Source organism: Coptis chinensis, chromosome 1, assembly GCF_015680905.1.
Source record: "Coptis chinensis isolate HL-2020 chromosome 1, ASM1568090v1, whole genome shotgun sequence".
Lineage (NCBI taxonomy): Eukaryota > Viridiplantae > Streptophyta > Magnoliopsida > Ranunculales > Ranunculaceae > Coptis > Coptis chinensis.
The window spans coordinates 6,516,369-6,537,081 of NC_141456.1; the positions used below are offsets into that span (position 1 = coordinate 6,516,369).

At 37.3% G+C, this 20,713-nt stretch overlaps 2 protein-coding genes and 2 pseudogenes across 5 annotated transcripts in view; all 4 read left to right on the plus strand.

Moving 5' to 3' along the window:
• Window positions 1-14,545, plus strand: part of LOC147521712 (PR5-like receptor kinase) — a 36,347-nt pseudogene extending 21,802 nt beyond the window's left edge. Inside the window, exons 4-12 of the transcript XR_015208355.1 lie at window positions 10,719-10,759; window positions 11,175-11,305; window positions 11,379-11,449; window positions 11,949-12,048; window positions 12,141-12,195; window positions 13,615-13,671; window positions 13,748-13,828; window positions 13,900-13,982; window positions 14,048-14,545. The product of XR_015208355.1 is annotated as a PR5-like receptor kinase (transcript). The remainder of the gene's footprint in view (window positions 1-10,718; window positions 10,760-11,174; window positions 11,306-11,378; window positions 11,450-11,948; window positions 12,049-12,140; window positions 12,196-13,614; window positions 13,672-13,747; window positions 13,829-13,899; window positions 13,983-14,047) is intronic.
• LOC147521716 (uncharacterized) lies at window positions 70-8,684 on the plus strand. 3 transcript variants are annotated; one of them, XR_015208186.1, is made up of 6 exons: window positions 70-3,099; window positions 3,691-3,858; window positions 4,640-6,383; window positions 6,721-6,976; window positions 7,793-8,172; window positions 8,351-8,684. XR_015208186.1 is itself a non-coding variant. In XM_086583302.1 (4 exons), exons 1-4 carry the CDS (start codon window positions 295-297, stop codon window positions 6,882-6,884), a joined length of 4,881 nt encoding a protein of 1,626 aa, XP_086439428.1. In that variant the 5' UTR covers window positions 70-294; the 3' UTR covers window positions 6,885-7,179. The 3 variants fall into 3 exon arrangements, 1 of the variants encoding a protein (XP_086439428.1); XR_015208168.1 differs by having other exon boundaries at window positions 7,793-8,684; XM_086583302.1 differs by lacking the exons at window positions 7,793-8,172; window positions 8,351-8,684 and having other exon boundaries at window positions 6,721-7,179.
• A 1,765-nt stretch (window positions 14,546-16,310) lies between the features above and the next one.
• LOC147521717 (PR5-like receptor kinase) lies at window positions 16,311-19,834 on the plus strand. The gene is made up of 4 exons (XM_086583573.1): window positions 16,311-16,516; window positions 16,597-17,733; window positions 18,285-18,946; window positions 19,166-19,834. Exons 2-3 carry the CDS (start codon window positions 16,691-16,693, stop codon window positions 18,778-18,780), a joined length of 1,539 nt encoding a protein of 512 aa, XP_086439699.1. The 5' UTR covers window positions 16,311-16,516; window positions 16,597-16,690; the 3' UTR covers window positions 18,781-18,946; window positions 19,166-19,834.
• Window positions 19,170-19,733, plus strand: LOC147521718 (ras-related protein RAB1BV pseudogene; annotated as a pseudogene).
• Window positions 19,835-20,713: the final 879 nt, after the last annotated feature.

The following is a 20,713-nucleotide window of genomic DNA, read 5'->3' on the forward strand; positions in this document are numbered from 1 at the left end:
GCCCTTGAAAAATACAGAAATTGAACTACAAATGTTTGGAATTTTAAAAAGTTCAGAGCGTGTTATGTCCTATGTTGTTAACCAAGAAAAATTGGTTTCCAACTAATGCTACGTAACTGATAAAGACATAAATGTTGCAATCAATATGTATCTTATTTACCATAGTTGAGAGTCAAGCAAAAGAACTTGGTCTTGGCGCCTTTTACTTAATATGGTACGGTTTTCTTCATTTTCTTGTTTCGTCACTCTTGCCCTCTCCATTTCTTCTGCAACTTCACCATATATGGAAACTGCATGCTTTTACTTCTCTCTTTTGACCCACTCATTCATTTACTCCTCCGATCCCTTTACTCAACCACCACCCTTCATCCCATTTACATTTCACCCTCCTCCAACACAACACAACACAAAAAAACTCAGTTTCACTTCATTTTCTCTTATTATTTCAAAAATAGAGAGCAAACAATGGTCGAGTTTCCGAAATATGTAGCAGAGAGAACAAGACGTGGGTTGGATCACTATTATAGTGAACTTTCAAAAGCAAATAAGAAGAAACAAGCTGGATCATCACGTGGTGGTGTTATTGAGTTGTCGGATGATGATGGGGAAGTTTGGAAGAAGAAGAAAGGTGGTGGAAAGAGAGGGTTTGACAATGGGAAGATATTTGGAAGGTTGAATGGGAAAGGGAAGGTTTCTGTGCTTTCTTCTTCTTCTGAAGATCTGTACGTGATAAAGGATGATGAGTTTCCTTACGTTGTTGGTGGAGACAGTAATGATGAGAGTGAAGAAGTGGAGGTAAAGAAATTGTCAACTCTGGCAGCTGGTTTGCAGAGGAAGAATATGGACAAGGGTAAAGATGTTGCTGTAAATGTTTCTGACTATGAATTTGGTGGTGATGATTCTGATGAGGAGGATAATGATGACAGCAATGATGAAGAGTATCGGGCTTGTAGTGATGATCGTGATGATGATGAAGAGGATGTGGAGAGGTATGTGGTCGATAGCGATGAAGGTACAATTTGGAGTAGAATTGGTAGGAAAAATGTCCAGGGTAGAAAGAAAGGGTTTAGGGAAGCATACAAAGAGAGAAAGGCTTTTAAGAACAATGATCAGAGTAGAAGGAAAGGGTTTTTGGGGAAGGATACGAAGAGAAAAAGGGTTGGTACTCCAAGTGATACTGATGATGATGTCGATGAAGATAATGATGTGGGTAGTGGGAGGGGTAAATCTGTTAAGAAAAATGACCGGAGTGGAAAGAAAGGGGTTTTAGGGAAATTTGCAGAGAGAAAAAGGGTTGGTACTCCAAGTGATACCGATGATGATGCCGACCAATATTATGATGTGGGAAGTAGGAGGGGTAAAGCTGTTCAGGAAATTGACCAGAGTGGAAAGAAAGGGGTTTTGGGGAAATTTGCAAAGAGAAAAAGGTTTGGTACTCCAAGTGATACTGATGATGATGCCGACCAAGATAGTGATGTGGGTAGGAGGGGTAAAGCTGTTCAGAAAAATACTCAAAGTGAAAGGAAAAGGAATTTTGGGAAATCTGCAAAGGAAAAAGTGATTGGTTCATCAAGTGATACTGATGATGGTGCCACCCATACTGATAAAGGTAGTAGGAAGGCTGAAACAGTTAAGAAACCTGTTACGAGTGCAAAGAAAATGATTTTGGGAAAGTCTACAGGCAGAAAATATGTTGTTTCCAATACTGATGAAGGTAGTAGGAGGACTAAAACGGTTCAGAAACATGTTCTGAGTGGAAAGAAAGGGATTCTGGGTACATCTACAAACAGAAAAGAGGCTGTTTCTAATACTGATGATGATGACAGTGACGAGGAGGAAGATGTCAACAACAACGGTTATGATGAACAAGATGAAGCTCATAATGGTGTGAGTATAAAGCAAGGGCCTTTGGGCAATTTTGCAAATACAAAAACTGTCGGTTCTCCAAGTCATGATGCAGGTTGTAGTTTAAGAAGGAAACTTCATTTCGCAGGTGGAGACAATAATGGAGAGAAGGATTATGATGATGCTGCTGGTTTCCAAAGGAGATGCTTTAGAAGAGGTAAAAATTTGGTTGTTGAAATTGAATATACTAACTTGTCTTACGCTGGTGATAATGTAGATATTGAGGAGGGTAGTAGTGGTGATAATGTCGATATTGGTGAGGGTCGTGATGAGGATGTTGTTGATATGAACGGGATTGATGGTGTTAACAAATCTGTCTCCACAAGTGATTTGTCTGACGCTGTTGATATTGGCGATGTTGAGGATTGTGGTGCTGAAGATGCTGTTGGTGATAAACTTGATAGTGATAAGGTTGGCGGTTGTGACAATGCTGATATAGGTGAGGGTATTCATAGCGATCATGTTGCTGTTGATAACGGTGGTGATATTGATGTTGACGAGGGTAATGATCATGGTGAAATGGGCGTAACAAAGGAAGTGCATTTGGGTATGTCCAGAAAGAGAAGAAATTTGGGGACGTCAAGTGATAAAGTTACTTTGAGTAGGAGTAGCTCAAAGTCTTGTTTTCGGAATGATGGAGAGCAGGGGAAGAGGCATGAAAGGGGTCCAGAACTGAAAAAGAGATGGCTGGAGAAAGTAAAATCTGCAGTTAGTGATTGGAAAGAGAGGGATGACAGAAGTAATGCTGAGTTGGAAAAAGGCTTTTCTGAGAGAGGAAAGAATGTACTCAATGATGCTAATGATAAGGATGTTGATGGTATTGATGATTATGTCGAACCTGACGATGAAGAGGATTATGAGGACAGTGATGAAGGTAATAATAAAGGTGAAGATGGTGCTGATGAAGTAGGGGGAAAGGAAGAAGTACAGTCTGTAGGTGTTCCGCCAGTCAAATCCCTCTTCGGTTTCTTTTTGAATACTATTTGGGAGAAGGATGGAAACCATCAGAATGAAGAATCAGTTTTACCAAATGGCGGCAAGAAACAAATAAATTATAAGTTCAACTTTGGAGTTGAAACGCCCAAGCCTGTGGAGAAAACAGAAGAAGAAAAATACCTTGAAATGCTCTGGTCTGAATATGATTTTGCTGTTGCCGTTGCATCCGGTGACGTTGGCTCCTCTGAAACTCCTGCTGTAAGTTTCTGACTTATTTCAAGTTTTCTTGATCTTTATAATTTACACTTCGTTATTAAAATTGAATCTTAATCTTTAGCGTTGATTCACCTGCATACCTTTTGTCATGAATCCTATACTATGAGAACAATAGTATAAATGTTTAACATGAAGGATGTAAATGTCCATCTCTGTTCTTCTATTTCCTACGAGTGCCATTTTGGAAGGATATAAATGTTCAGCATAAGGACCAAGCTAAACCAAATAAAGACAAGGAACTTCCTCTGCATTTGGTAAACTATGGCATTGAGAAACCCAAGCCTGTGAAAAAATGATGAGAACTAGTTCATATCTTATGGCTGATTATTGTTTTGCTCTTACATCATATGCGGTTTGTTCCTTAATTGATTTTTCTGCATTAAGTTTGGTATTCATGTAGAAGTACAAGCAAAAGAAACAATGTTATGTTGATCCTAGTGTGTTTGTTATTAGCTCTGTTATGTGTTTTTGTTAAGCTTTGTAATCACATTGTTTTTGCTAGTATAAGTCAAGTACATGTGAATAAGTCAGATTTTGCCCATGAAGCTTACAAGCTTTCATGATCTTCTGCAGGTTGACACTGAAGATGCTGATGAATCAAGTGTGGAACTGGATCCATCTACAACTTGTTGTTATGGGAAGCAAGGGAAGCATGACTTTGTCATTGATGATGAAGTCGGAATCAAATGCAGATTTTGCTCTTTTGTGCATTTGGAGATGAAATATGTATTACCACCTCTTGTAAGTTTTTCCTCTTCTCTTACTTCACATTGACTTTTTGGAAGTTCGCAAACTTAGCAACAAATCTAAACAAGAGATTAGAACACTTACATTCAAGAGGGAATTCATCCTCGTCAAGATTTTGTGTATTAAGTATATCCCGAACTTTATTAAATGACTAACCGTTTGTACCTTTTTATTGGAATTTTGTTATTGATAGAGAAAAGTTACATTTGAACATGAGAACTATTACATCAGCCAGTGCCACATTATGATCAGAAATCTGATTATGATAGCTCCCCAGCTCATACAAGATAAAAGAAGACCCGAAACAACCAGACCTAGATCAATCTAAACGCCTACAAATCGTTAATGCAGCCGGGGACATGCCCTTGTTACACTCTCTCTTTGTTCTTACTTAACGGCTTCTACTATCGATCAAAAGATCACTTAATCATTGTACCAAGAGTGTATATAAGGATGTCAGGTTATTGTGAAATGCTCCACATGAGAACATGACTACATTAGGACAGGTGATGGGCATGGTTTTTGGATTTCCATGTTAGTTTGATGATGATTTCACATTGAGTGAACAGAGTATGCATCTCTATCTGTTTTGAAGATGAAAGGAATGGACAAAGTGATGCTGATATACTTTTTTTTATTAAAACATAATTTTTAGACTTCTTTTGTCTTCTATTTCATTAATGTTTTTATATCAACATACTCTGCCTAATGTAGATGTTGTTGAATAAAGTTGCATTCTCTTAGTGATTATCCATCTGGGTTCTGGATTTTATAGGAGACACAGCGTTATGAACGATTGTTGAAGAAGAACTCTGCCGATGAAAGAGATTTGTCAATGTGGGAAGATCTTCATTTTGATGATGCTAGTGGGGATTCTCAGGTTTCCTCTGATCCTGGTAAAGGCACAGTGTGGAACATATTTCCACGAATCAGAGAGAGCATGTACCAGCACCAGCAAGAAGGTTTTGAATTTTTATGGAAAAACATAGCTGGAGGACTTAATATTGAAAATTTGAGGAACTCCCCTCCTCCTGATCACATCGGTGGGTGTGTGATATCCCATGCCCCTGGAACTGGGAAGACCTTTCTCACCATTGCTTTCCTCCGGTCCTACATGGAAATATTCAAGGAGAGCAGAGCAGTAATCATGGCTCCAGCCAGTATGCTACTTACTTGGGAAGAAGAATTCAAGAAATGGAAGATTGATATTCCATTCCACAATCTAAACTCTTGGGACTTTACAGGCAGGGAAGATAGGATGGCTCATAAACTAATACAGGGGAAAAACCGGAATAATAAATGGACCCGTTTGGTGAAGCTTCTCTCATGGAGTAAGGAGAAGAGCGTCCTAGGAATTAGCTATAATTTGTTTGAGAAGCATGCCGGGGACAGATTTGTCAAGGGTAGAAACAAAGAAAAAGTGGAGATGAGGCGAATACTACTTGAGAAACCTGGTTTGTTGGTCTTTGATGAAGGCCATACACCACGTAACAAGCATAGTCTTATCTGGAAGGCTTTGGGGAATGTTAAAACCGATAAACGTATAATTCTGTCTGGAACTCCTTTTCAGAATAACTTCGACGAGCTTTACAATACTCTTTGTCTTGTAAGGCCAAAATTTGCAGAGAAGTTCTTTCCCAAAACCCCAAATATCCGCCAGGCAAAATCTGATCTACGTAGTCAAGATGCAAGAAGGCTATGGGCTTCACTTACCAACTCTATTGGTAAAGATGATGATCAAAGTTTATTGGATCCGTTAAGATCACTGATTGATCCATTTGTTCATGTTCATAGAGGAAGTATACTAAAGGAGAATCTCCCGGGATTGAGAGATCGTGTTATTGTTTTGGTTCCTACTCCTTTGCAAAGAGAGCTCCTTGAAGAACTTGGGAAGATACAAAACCCACTTGAGCTAGAACATTCTGTTTCTTTGGCTTCTGTCCACCCATCATTGTTTTTAAATTGCCGATGTTCTAAAAGTGAGAATCCTTTCATGGACAAGGTTTCATCAGCTGAATTAAGATTGGACCCTGCGCAAGGAGCTAAAACAAGATTTCTTATGGAGCTCATCCGGCTATGTGAAGTGCTAAAGGAGAAGGTTTTGGTTTTCAGTCAATTCAAAGCTCCGTTTTGCATCATAAAAGACCAATTAAATCACCATTTCAATTGGACTGAGGGCGAGGAAGTTCTAAAGATGGATGGCAACCTTGATATGAAGAGTCGTCAATCACTGATCAATCTTTTCAACGATCCGTGTAGCAAAGCTAAAGTATTACTTGCTTCAACTAAGACTTGTCGCGAGGGAATAAGTCTCATTGGGGCTTCACGGGTCGTTCTTCTTGATGTTGTTTGGAATCCATCAGTCGAAAGGCAAGCCATTAGCCGAGCATATAGGCTTGGACAGAAGAAAGTTGTGTACACTTACCGTCTACTAACATCGGGAACAATGGAGGAAAGCAAGTATGACAGACAGGTTGAAAAGGATCATTTATCAGAGTTGGTTTTTTCATCTGCTGAAGGTACTTTATTTTTTTTATCAGTAAAACTCTACTTTGTTTTTTGATCAGTAAAATTCACTTTGTATATATAATAATGATATTAAATATTACAATCATTTCGGCCCAATCAAGGAGCTACTCGACCAAATTTACACTCTCCCAATACCCTTTACAAAAGTGCGCTCATCTCACCATCCCATCCCAATTGCACATGGAATCAACAAATCTTACAGCCTTAAACAATGATGTAGCACATGCCCAATAAAAAAGAAGCTCCTTGATCTCCTCTACTAGCTTATGCGTACCCTTCTCTTTATGTTATTCTCATGTTCCTTTCTTTCTTTCAAATCTACTGAAGGTACTGGAAATAAAGAAAAAGATACATTGAGCATCCAAGATGACAGAATTTTGGAAGAGATGGTTGGTAACAGAAAACTCAGAGATGTGTTCAACAGAATTTATGTACCCGCGGGAAAAGACATGACTGAACCTTTTGGATCAGTTCCCAGAAACACCCAGTAGAAATGCTCCCATAAAGTTCTGCAGTCAACAGAATTGTTCGCAAGTTCATAAAGCAATATGCAAACAAGTGATTTAATGGTTGATGCAAATGAGTAAGTTCTTCAAAGAACTATTGTGTCTTTGTTAGTTCTATTATATATAACTGGGAAATTGGTATTTGTTTACCTAGTCTGAACTCTATTAGAAAACCTGTTTATTGTGTATTAAGTGATTATATGTCTTTACTTAATCAGTTGGTGAGACCTTGTGGTGAACATCAACATTATTAGTAATTAGAGATTTCCAGTTCTCTCAAGTTGGAATATCTACTATGTAGTGTATGCAGTAGTTTTTAGTTTGCGAGGTTACGTTTTTATTTGTTCGTGTTTATCCTGCTCCTAGAAATGTCTACATGTGGCATAAGGCGTTTGCTGCTTGATCTTGAATGTTTAGTTGCTGGTCTATCTTTATGACTTTATGGACATGAAAACTGATCTTTAGTTTGTAGAAATTATTTTAATCTGTTTAAGATTTGCATTTTTAATATTGATTTGGATTTCAAAGCCATAACCTTAGGTTGGTATTTGGAAGGTATATCTCCATTTTTCATTTACTAGGAAATATTGTTTTACGAAGCAATGATATGAGATGCAGTAAATTTGAGTTGTTTAGGATGGTAGGAGCTACTAAGATGGTTACATAACATTTCCTAGCTATTTCCCTGAAATTAAGGTTGATCCAAGTTGATGCTAGAAGAGCTAATTAACAACAATCTACTACACCTGTTAGTAAGGTTGCTTCAGTTGAAATGTGTTTAATACCACCCAGTATAGAGTATTCATTCGCTTGCAGAGGTCATGTTCTGTCACTTTCTCCTTTCACTTTGTACGACTTTTATGATTGAATAGAAGTTTGATGTGTTTGGACAGTTAGGATCTGTAGCTGGCACGACAATATATATCCCGCTGTTATCTTCTAGCCTCTCGGCCTGTGGATGTGGATAGTTTATCTCAGGTCCTTTTCTTAGCATCCTCAGAGAGGGGGTTTAGGAGGGTTTTGGTACCAGCACCTATGAGCTAGTCTTTGAATTCGCTTGCTTCACAGCTAGCCATGGAATTGCGACTCGACTACAACAGATGAACCCTGAGCAGACAAAGGTAACTCGCAGGGGATGTACCAAAAGATGGACCCTATCACAGCGTCTTTGGTTTCACCATTCAATCAGAAAAGAGTAAGAGCAGACACAGCAATGACTGGAAGAAGCTGCATTTTCTATACTCTTCAAGTTGTTTCGATAAAGAACATTTCAGTGAGTCTGATTGGCAAATTGTCAGTCCTCATAAAAAATTGTTTAGAATGTCGTGATTTTATTTAACAGTATGGTCCAATTTTTTTAATATCAAAACAACTTTTATCTTCACCCGAAATCAACCCCCACTTCACTTCATACTTCATACTAAAAAATATAAATCCAATTCATTTAGCAGAAAATTGAACCAAGTCATATATGTTGGAGAAATGCAAGCAACAACAACACTAACATGCGCACTTTTTCATCAACGCGTTTCTTACAATGGGCTAAACCCAAGGTGTGTGACTCATTTTTTTTCCTATTGCTTGTGTCATGGGCTCCTTCGTGTATGCTATTCAAATTCAAATTCCATGAGTCCATTTGGTGATAATTGTAGCAAATCTAAGGGATTTTACCCACTTAGTACGTAAGAGTGGGTTTGGAGCAAACAGAATTGTTGAGAAGTAATGTAAGAAATTGGTTGTTTTGTTTGCAATAAGAATTTATTGATGGCAAATCATTTTACTTTACTAGGGAATTGAGTACTCTGATAACTATTGTCCGCATAGCTCCGATTGTATTAGCCTTCGTAAGGAAATATAAATCAGGTATCAGGTTTAGGTGCTCACTTTTGAGTTCTGATGAACATGGATAAATCTGTAATAAGCACTCGGCTATACATGTACACAATTCCGGCTTTTCAAATAGACATGTAACTTGGAAATGAGCAGGAATTTTCTGTGGATGTCAGAATATATAATGTCAGTTTGCCAGACCCACGTTGTGGTGCAGGTCTTGAGGGGAGTGTACAACTTCGGCAGCCTCCTAATCCACTTTATCCGTATAGTGTGTCTTCATCAAGTGCATGCATCTGGATAGTTGGTTCCACAGAAATTAGTGGCCCATCCCCTTCACTGGTTTCTTCAGTCGACTTTCCAACCTCTGAAAAACGGTATGATTCTGTTCTGAAATTAAGTTTTGGAGGCTCGAGTTGTGGTCAATAAGACCTTCCTTTTTGTTTAGCTCGAGTGTAGTCATTGTTCAGTTTTAATTTTCAATATGATTGTCTTCTTGTTTTGTTAGGCTGGATGAGAAGCTTTCTGACAAGGAATCTGAGAATAAAATTGTCAAACAGCAGGCCTTATTAAATACACCAGCAGAGCCAATGTCAGAGCATGTAGCAAATCCGTTCGCCAATGTATATATGCCTATCTCAACTTATGACTTCCCAATCTGGAATATTTTCAGGGCTTAATATCTTGATATATGATTACTATTACAGTGATCTAATTACAATTCGTGTTTTCAGGTTGTTTCTTGTTAATTTCATGGAATTCATGTTGATCATGTTCGATATATCTTGGCGCAGGAAAATGTTGATGCTCTTATCAATTGTGTCATGCAATATATTGTTTTCAGTCAAGGAATACCAGTTGCAGCATTTACTATTTATAGATGTCTCGTTTATAGATGAAAAAACTAAGGTGTTTGGTCGCCTTATCCAGATGATTGGTTCAGCAATTGGGGTAAGTAGATTTTCATCACACAAAACCAGGATGGTCTGTAGGAGCAGAACCACAAAATTGTGAATTTCTTTCTATGTTTTATACTTCAGCTAGGAAAGTTTGTTATATATACTTATGGCGCCAAAAAGCATATAATATTCTAATCTAAAGAAGTTTTTTTTTCCACACAAGCCTCTCATTGACAGTCGTCAAAAGGATTTGGTATGTATAGATTAAAACAAAAACTCAGAGTGATTTTCACCATTCTTCATTTTTTCATGATTTGTTTTAGCCTTTCCTAAAAGGAATCCGTTTCTGTTCTATAGTTATAGTTGTCAAATATTACATTATTTGTTTTCTTTTTTTTCCCCTTGGTAGAAAACGCCTGCAAAAGTGGCAATCATACTTGACTAAAGAGGTTTGACAGCAGTCTGGGCAATATTTTAATGGAACAAAGTGTCCATACTCCCTAGCCCATTTAGTTAATTTTTGAGCTAACATATCAATATTTTGAAGATGTAAAAGTAAATTGACATGATATTACAAGTTTCAAATACTACATTGTACTAGAGGATTGTGCTTATTATATTGAAAAGATATAATATTTCATTAAACGTTGAGTTTTGAATTTTAAGGAACCTCCTCGTTTCTGCAGAATCAGAAAAATAATGACCATATGACTTACTGGCTTTCAAACACTTTTCACTTTTATTCTTGCTACAGAAGAGTTTGAAAGCCTCTGGTTTTGCTGTTTCAACTCTAAGTCATCGGAAAGATCCACCTGCTATAGCATTGTCTGGAAGGATGACCCAAGTAAAAATATAGTTTAGTTTTTCGCGATTTTCTGATCTTGTACTTTGAACTTTGATGACACCTGGCTCATTCATTGGCTTTTCGCTGATTCTTGTCAGGGATTCTGCTCGTCTCCTTTGTCCGGCAACATTTCATTAAGTGGACTAGATAGCATGCATCAAGTTGAGGGGAAGTATCCAGCGCTGCTTTTCAAGAACCAGCTCACAGCATTTGTGGATATGATATATGGAATAATACGAGACAACTTGAAGAAAGAATTAGCACCATCACTCTCCTTATGTATCTAGGTAGTGTGAACTTCAACTTGCTATTTTACAGTGTTGGCCTGTCTCGTTTTTATGTCTTGCCCACTGCAGAATGTACTTAAATATGATTTAGAACACTAAAATCTCGACAGCTATTGTTGATTTTTGCCCACTGAATTCTCAAGAGATTTATGTTTACTTTTCCATAGCAAATAATATGAACATAATCTCGCTAGGAGAGAGTATATTTATTAATCGCATCCATTTAATGTGAGTATAAGTTTTTTTTATTTTTCCATTTCTGATTGTTCCTGTTACTTTCTGACTTTCTGTGCACACTTCCGCACAAGAGTTCTAGATACACCAGATTGAGTTTATGTATTGACAAATCTTGTGTTGTCTTTGTGGAATTTTATAAATTTACTGCTGCTGCTAATGTGTTGAACTGAAAGTTTAGGTTCCAAGAACGTCAAGGGGAGTACCCTAAGAGGATCTGGGAGGTCATCTGGAAACAATTCTCCAACTAGTTATTGGCGTACCATCATTGAGAGTCTCAACTCGCTTCTCAGTATATTGCAGAAATTTTTTGTAAGGACCTCTTTGGTTGAAGGGATTTTACTTTCTCGTGTACGGTAAATCTGTAATGTTGGTCCTGTTTCAGGTGCCTCCAGTTCTCATTCAAAAGATCTTCACTCAGATTTTTTCCTAGATCAATGTACAACTTTTCAATAGGTAATAGTTTTATCAAAATATCAACTCCCCCAATGTTCTTTTATATATATATATCAAAGGGATAGGTTCCGTTTACAACACTTTTTATACAATACCTCTTGAAAATATGAATTAAGCATTGATTCCTTGTAGATATGATCTTCACACCATGGAGATCATCTCCACAAAAATTCAGCTCATTTGAAAACTCCTAACAGCGAGAAAAATTGCTCTCAACCTATGAATTTTTATCAACAATCCAAAAATATCGATTTTGTAACTATTTTTTAGAAAACTTAGAAATGTTCAAAGGACCCGATTTTTTATGGAGGTCATATCCATGGTGAGAACATCTTATCCACAAAAAATTAGCCCTTAAAACATCTTGAAGGGTCCGGTGGGGGTATTGTATAAAACGTTGTATAAAAAGTATTGTAAACGGAACCTGCCCCTATATCAAAATATCAACTTTTCAATCGGTAATAGTTTTATCAAAACAAGTTGTTTTACTTCGCTGCAGTCTTCTCCTACGTCGAGAGTGTTGCTCATTCAGCAACAGGGAATATTTAAAATCTGGGTTGGACGAATTGAAGCTGTGGTGTAGCTAAGCTAAAGAAGAGGTACTTTCACTTGCATCTCTCCTTAACCTATAAATCATGTTTAATGTTTATTAGATCTCTTTAGCTATGATCTCTATTTTCACAAATTGCAGTATGCAGGGTCAACTTGGGATGAAGCCGCACATTAGGCAAGCCGTTGTATTTTTGGTATGTCTAACATGCATATTTTTGAAACATACTCTAACAAGTTTAAAACTATGTGAATACGGTTCAAATTGTCATTTTAGCTTTTATGCAATGTTTTAAAAAAGCATTAAGCCTCAAGGCAGAGTTACCTCCTTGAGGCTTGAAGTGAGACTCCAAGGTGTAAGCCTAAATGTTGCGAGTGACAAAGTTGAGCTTGCACATAAGAAAGCCTGAACAAAGAGACAGGGTCCTTTTAAGCAAGTACTTTTGTTGACATCAAAGTTCATACACAAATAGTACTAAAGCAATTGCATTTTTCTGTTGTCCTCATGCTAGATGGTGGAAAATGTAATCAGAAAATTTAATTAGAAGAATAAGTTCATTTAAAAGAAGAAGAAAATGAGGCTAAAAAAAGAAGGGTCCACCGAGGCTTAAGCCTCACTGAACCTCGAGGCGCAAGTGCTCTAATCAAGCATAATGCCTACAGCTTAAGCGTGTTTTTTCACTATGTATACTAAGCCTCAGGCTTGTTTTTGTAAATTGATTGTCAGTTGTCACTATGATCTCATAAGTAGCTCGTGAGAGCTCGTCGAGTGACAGGAACAGTTTATAGTGCTTGTCAGATGTTGCCACTCTGGCTGTTTTTAGAAATTCTTGTTTGTATGCTCGCCCAGCTCATGCTGTACTCTGCATGTGACCTTGTTACTTGTTATAAGAGTGCTTCGTGTATACTCTCTTTTCTATACTGTCGTGTCCTCATGGGACGAAATTGTTCACATTCTAGTCCCATGTTTTGGCAATTAGTTCTTTTTTATACAAATGCTGTTGTTATATGTATTTTTCTTGTCACTTGATACTCGAGATTATAGTCTGAGAGTTGATCAGTCATGTAGGGGGCCTTTGATTTTTTTCTGATTGGAGAAGTGATTAATTTGAAGATATCCATTTTTAAGTGTATTATTCAGTGTATTAAGTTTTCTGACTAGAGAGCTGATTGATGGGGTTCATACCACCCATGTGACTAGACAATTAAAATCAGCTCCAGAATATACTTGATCATAACCATCTGTTCCTGAGTTTGTCAAGTGATGACCGTGAGTCGTTATCTAACTGGAAGATCTTAAGATTCTGGATGCATCCAACTCAAAACCAATTGTTGATGAGTGGAGAGGCCCATGAACTCTTATTCTATATGACAGGGCTTTAAACATCCCACGACACATGTGGCTCCTTCCTCCTTTTACATCTCTTTCCTTTCTTGTTTTCTTGGTGTACTTACACTTACCATTATTTTTTCCATTTTTCCTGCTTTTTCAAAGACAAAGTTAATAGCAGGTTTAGCATAGTTGTAAAGTGTTTTAGTATTTATCAGCATATTTAGACCGGTTTCTAACATCAACTCCTATATGTTATGGAAATAATATAGTTATTGATCTCCAGGTTATACAACAGAAGTCCAAAATTTTCTATGACGAAATTATCAGTGATATCTGCCCTGTAACTCTCTCTCTCCACTCATTGTATGTATAGGCATGGGGATTTTTGTCACACTAAATTTCATTGTTGGGTACAGATCTTCAGTGTAGATCAGCTTAATATAATATGCACCCTTTACTGGGATGACAAGTTTAACACTCGAAGTGTGTCGCCACTAGTAAGCTTCGATCTCCTGAAGTCCTTCCTTTTCACTTTCTATGAGCTATTGTAACTTTATTTTCTTTACAGGTTATTTCACGTATTACAATATTAATGGCGGACTACTTTAACGATGCTCCGAGCAACTCCTTTTTGTTGGATGACAATTCAAGGTTGAACTCTTTCCTCGTAATAAATAAACTTTTGGACTTCTTCTAATAAGTGGCTCATAAGGCAGTATTCCTTTGTCTGGGGATGATATATCCAATTCCTTGCCAGAAAAGGACTTCTCTGACGCCAAACCTGCAAGAGCTGCTTGAAAACCCAGCCTTCCAATTTTTACAGGAATGAGTTTGTGCTAAATGAAGCATATAGTTCCTTTGCACTGGGTCCTTTGCTTCAAAGTTTGACAGAAGATATGAGATCCTCGTCAGATGTCATTGGCGATGTAATTCAACCCACCTCATTTCCCACCATATGTTCTTCGGTTACATCAATGCTGGGGGCTCTAAAATGATAATTTTACTTGTAAGATTTTCTAACGTGGTGCAGGTTCAGGTAGTAACCAAAGATAGGGACAGGGATTGTTTCTTATTTTGTATTTGCAGTGCCCTCAGAAAAATAGAAACAATTTGTAATTCTTACTTTGTTTTTACACTATTAGAGATCAGAAAATGAAATTCATTGAAGTGAAGCTTAGAAAAGTAATGCATCGTTTTGTTATTGTTTACAGAAACAACTTGTGTGCATTCAGTAATCCAAATGTTATTGAGTTTTGACTAGTGTAAAATACAGTACAAATGGGACATACTCCTTTCCATTTTACAATCACACAATATGAGGTACGACATGGAATTGAAAATGGTATGGGATTCCAAAGGTGACTACGTACTCGCGATGAAAATGGTGATTCAGTATTTGTCCATGTTTTATGTACTTGAATGTTCTGTACGGAATTAAAGTCCCAAGAGTAACATCGAGAGATTTCAATTGAAACGATTTCAGAGGACGGACATTTTAGATGAGTACTAATTTCAATGCGAAAATTATTTTTTAATAAAGTAAAGAGTCCGGATTCAGTGAGGGTAACCGCACAAGTCAACTTGTGTGGGCCAACTAATCTCATTAGATTAACTTTGAGATTAAGATTAGATAACAAGTTATTAATACCGTTTTCTATTACGTTAGCTGTCAAAATCTTTTATTTTGGTAACAAAATCTAAACCAATCGACACAAATCCAAAATTCAAAAGAGAGCCCTCCCAAAAACTCATCTTCTTCCCTCCTATTGAACCCATGTAACTAACAAATGAGCCGACAAATTGATTTCGTAAACTAGAAGCTATGCACACCAGACCCCGTTTTTGCATTCCCCACCCCCATTGCCACATCTTTATTTTTCTTGCATAGAAGTGTGTACACGCATCTAAAAGACGTATCAATCAAAATCCCAACTGTTTAATAAACATGACAATTTTGCTGAAAATTTCTACCTACTAACCATTCAAACCAATTTAAATAGGAGTAGTATTAAGGGGGGAAATCTTCCCAATTATAAAGTTTCAATGATACATAGCCCTGAACTAGAACAACTAATGGGTGTTCATCAGATACAAACAAACAACAACAACAACTAATGAGTGCTATGAAGAAGCTCTCCAAGATTCTCATTCCATATAAGGGTGGAATTTGAAATGAAACGCTCATTTAAGCTCGGCTCGAGACGGCTCAAATTAAAAACTCGTGTAACAAATTTTAGCTCAAATAGCATATTTATAGTGTAAAATGTACTAGTTTAACTATATGAGCCGAATTCGAGCTCAATTTAAAACTCGTGTAATTAGCGAGCTGAGCTTGAGCATGGTAAAGCTCAGCTTGTTTAGCTCGAATTCCACCCTTAATTCCATAGGCATCAGGTTCTAGCCTAAACAACGTACAATCCCATTAGAGAAAAAAAGATGACCCGCTATGCTAAAAACGAAGATGCAGATAGCTATCTCTGGTAAGGAGAATTAGTTGATTTGATTCTATTTTTTCTCTTCTGAAGGAAATTTTGAAGAGATTTCTTCGTAAGCATGTCATTTAGACTATGCAGTTGAGATTGATTGAAGGTATGGTGATGCAGGTTCTGAATGAGAATCATGTGAACTTTTCAACTTTTCATCAGTTTTTCTCCTTGCATGGTATATGATTGCTCTAGCTTGCATTTAATTAAAACCAAATTATCAGTAAACTTAATCTTTAAACAAAATTATCACTAAACATTTGAATGTGAACTCCTCCATACTTCAATTTTTTGGGTCGATTTGGTTGTCACATAAGTAGTTCAGGAGCACAATAGGAGAGAAGAAGATGAGTTTTTCGCGGGCTCTCTTTTGGATTTTGGATTTGTGTCCATTGGTTTAGATTTAGTTACTTAAATAAAAGATTTTGACAGCTAACGTAATCTCAAAGTTAATGGATTAGTTGCGTTTACCCTCACTGAATCCGGACTCTAAAGTAAATTAGTCAACCAAAAGAAATTGTCCACAAACGGAAAAAAAATGTGAAATGCAAATCCATTGACTTGCAAAGTATTCTTAATTAATTTCAAGCTGTACATTTACAACTCCTGTTCACACATGTAGATAGCTCCATGCCTCCATTCAAGGTTGACTTGAGGTTCATTTTGCCTAATCGAGAAGAACGACATCACTCTGATTAGATGGTAAGTATCCAAGGCTTCATTGTCGTTAATTATATGATGTTTTAATTGTATCTGAATAAATTCTAACGATTTACTTACAGGTACAAGGAAGTGGAGCATACATCACTGTGGAACTTTACTGAAAAAATAGCTAGTTGATCAAGCGTTGTTATATTGTTGATCTGACCTACACTGATGGAGCACCAAGACAACTCATCAGAGCCCATTGAGAAGTTCTTATATGATCTAACGAACGAGAAACCACGGTCATTTTCGATTGAGGAACTTATGAGTTTTACATCAAATTTGGAAAAGAAATTAGGCTTTGGTGGGTTTGGAGACGTCTACAAAGGTAAACTCTCTAATGGTGTCAAAATAGCTGTTAAGGTGCTGAAAGACAACACAAACGAGATCATGAGAAAGCAATTTATGGCTGAAGTAAGTACCATGGGAAGAACTTCTCATCCAAACTTAATTAAACTATATGGATTTTGTTTTGATTCAAACATGAAAGCCCTTGTTTATGAATACATGAAAAATGGGTCATTGGATACACTTTTGTTTATGGATACAATTCAGATAGATTGGATCAAGTTGTATGATATTGCAACTGAGATAGCAAATGGTCTGTCTTATTTGCATGAGCATTGTCGTCCACGAATAATTCACTATGACATAAAGCCGGGTAACGTGCTCCTTGACTCAAACCTTTCTCCTAAGATTATAGATTTTGGATTGGCTAGGCATTCTAATAAGGATATCAGTCAGGTCGAACAGTCAGGATTCAGAGGGACAAACGGTTGTGCTGCCCCAGAGGTGGGTAGGGGAAGGCAAGTTACTCATAAAAGTGATGTATATAGTTATGGGATGATGCTGTTTGAAATCTTGAGGAGAAAACGGAATTCTATGGGCCCAGGGTGGTTTCCAGGAGAAGTTGCGGAAAGAGTTGAGCAAGACCAACTAGATAAAATTGTTATGGATTGTGGTATCGTGGAAAAGGATAGAGCAAACGCAAAGAATTTATCTATAGTTGCACTGTGGTGTACTCAACAAAAGCCCCAAAATAGACCTGACATGAGCAGTGTGGTGAAGATGCTTCAAGGTGTAATACCACTTCAGAAGCCGCCCAATCCGTTCCCATTTTATGATTCTTCACCTGAAAGCAGCATGTTTGGTGGTTCAACAAGAATTGAGGACCATAGAGCACTCCCAAAATTTTCTTCCGCCATTACTCAAGTGTATGTATCACTCGCGCAATATGGCCTTTTGTTTTACCTAGGCATTGGATGCTCAAGTTTGTTGTTGCTCGATTGAGCTTGAGCAGCCAATGTTTGGGATTAGTGAAATATTGTTCAATTTTTCTGGTGTATTTTTATTCGCGAAGATCATATAACAAACAATAGAACTAATTTTCATGACATGACGGTTCTCATCACTCAGACTTTTTAAAATTTAGTGTAGGATGCTCAAGTTGGTTATTGCTTAAATGATCTTGAGCATTAAACCTCTGTGAAATAAGTGTAAATAGTATCTAGTGTATTATAATGAAACAAGTACACAACGAACAACTCATCTCTTATTCATAAAATTTGGGATACCAATGCTCAGTCATTTGGAGATTTTGGTAACTGTTGGCATGATTTGTCTTTTTTTTTAAATGAAATTCAATGGCCAATGAGCCAATTACTCATGACAACAGAGATCCTTACTGTATGTCTCTTCTCTTCCCCATATCTCTAGTTCTCATTTTCTGTGATTTTAAATTTTCACTAAGACGAATCAATTTCAGGAATTCTCCTTCAACGTCTGCTGCACTTGCTAGGATACGGGCGGCTGCTCGTAGCTATAACAAAATAAAGCTTCTTCTAATAGGAAAGTATGGTGTAGGCAAGCGTTTACTTCACAGACGTTTTATATCAGCTGATTCTAAATCAGATTCATCCTTAGCGCAAAACATTTTTCATACGACAATGAAAATTCAGCTTGATGAAAAACCGATAGAACTGGAAGTCTGGAGTATGCCTGTTGAGGAAGAGTATCGATCTTTATATGTCTACACGAAAGTATTAGGTATTTTCTGGTGTACGACATTACAGATGAGTCATCTTTCAACAACATTAAGAATTGTATCAGTGAAGTCCAAACGTATGCTCGTGACAATGTGTATAAGATACTGGTGGGGAACAAGGCTGATAAGGGTGAAAGTGAGAGGGTTGTGTCTACTTCCAAGGGTCAGGCGCTTGCAAATGAGTACGGCATTAAATTCTTTGAGACTAGCGCGTTGAAAAATTTAAATGTGATGCAGGTTTTCTTGTCGACAGTAAGAGATATGAAGCAAAGGCTTCTTAATGCTGAGGAGGAGATACAATTTTCGCCCCCTCCAAATCCGTTTCTATATATTGCAAACACACCAGGGATTTTTTTAACAAGCTCTCCTGCCTTTGATGAAAGGTATGATCACTATCTATTAACTTTTTCTTTCTGAAGTTAAACTTTAGATGCTCATCTCCTTAACTTATGGTAAAAATACAGGAAAAGATTAGAACTGAAAATACAGCACAAGTTTTTTATTTCTTTATCCTTGCCTTTCCATCATTGCGTCGCTAAAATTCTCAATGCCTGATCAGTCAGAGATAACATCATTGATTCTTATTTGAAATTTTACTTCAGGGCAATGGCTGCCGCACGTGCCAAACAATTTGAAGTACAGCTTTTTCTACTAGGCGATAGAGGGGTGGGCAAGCGTTCCCTTCGTATACGGTATTCATCTTCAAATTACAGGAGTCCTAGATGGTCTGGAGATTATTTTAGCATTTTTGAAAAAATACAGATTGATGAAAAACTAATCGAACTGAAAATATATCATATGAAAGAGGATCAGGGTACCGAATCATATAACTACCCTGGCACTACGGGTATTATTCTGGTGTATGACCTTACAAATGAGTCAACTTTCAACAACATTAGGGACTGGATAGGTGATGTTAAACAGTATGCTCTTCACAATGTCCGTATGATACTGGTGGGAAACAAGCTTGACTTACATACAACCAAACGGGCTGTGCCTACTTCCATGGGTCAGGCCCTTGCCAATGAGTATGGTATGAAGTTTTTCGAGACTAGTGCAAAATCTTATTATAATGTGGAGGAGGCTTTCTTGTCAATAACAAGAGATGTAATCGAAATAATGGAATTTACCCACTTATTACGTAAGAGTGCCTTTGGGAACAAGAAATAGAGTTCTTATTGTCAGAATTGGAATACTCGAGTATGAATGTAAGAATTGGTTGTTTTGTTTGCAATAAGAATTGGTTGTTGCCTTGCTGGTTTACTTTACTAGAGAATTGAGTGCTCTGTAACTATTGTCCACAGGTCTTATTGTATTTGTATTTGCCTTCGTAAGGAAATTCAAATCAGGTAGTCAGGTAATCAGATTAGGTTGCTCACTTCTGATGAACATGGATAAATTTTCACATTTACGCCAATTTTGGAAACGCTGCGCTATACACACAATATCAGGCTATCAGCTATGCAAGTTAGAAATGAGCAGAAATGTTCTGTAAATGGCAGAATAATATAAATTTGCCCGACCAAGGTTTCTGTTATTGGCAGTTGAAGGCAAGTGATTTTGTGCAAATATATGTTGACCAACTATACCTTACAAAAACAGGGGAAAGTTGAAGAACTTAAAAATTGAAATGTGAGGTATTAATTTAGCAAACTGAGAATCTCCCACGGCTCTTAAACAAATCAAGCGCACACCATTATCCGATCAGTCAACTTGTGATAGTAATTTGGTTAATTATTTCTTTTAAGAAGTGTGCGCACCTACAAGTCTGGCCAGTTGGGTTGTTCTTATATACAGTTTGTTGGGTGTGAACCGAGTATGAATTGGATTTGCTAACTCAAAGTCTGAGCGAAGCACAAAATAAAATGAAAAAAATAAGAAGGAAGAAGTTCAAGTCTTACAAGATGTATAGTTGTTCCAATGTTGGTCTACAAACTGTATCAATCGTCGTTTCACACTGGAATGTGCGGCATTTTGAAGCACGCCCTATGCGGTTGTGGTTTTTAGCAATAGATGGACAGCTGACTTGGGAAAATCCTTCTCCAGATTATACACCCCGAAGCTAGGACGTATCTTTAGTCTTTACAAGAATGTCCATGCCCATTACACAGGAACACTATGGGTAGGCGGAGCTAAACCTGTAACTCTGC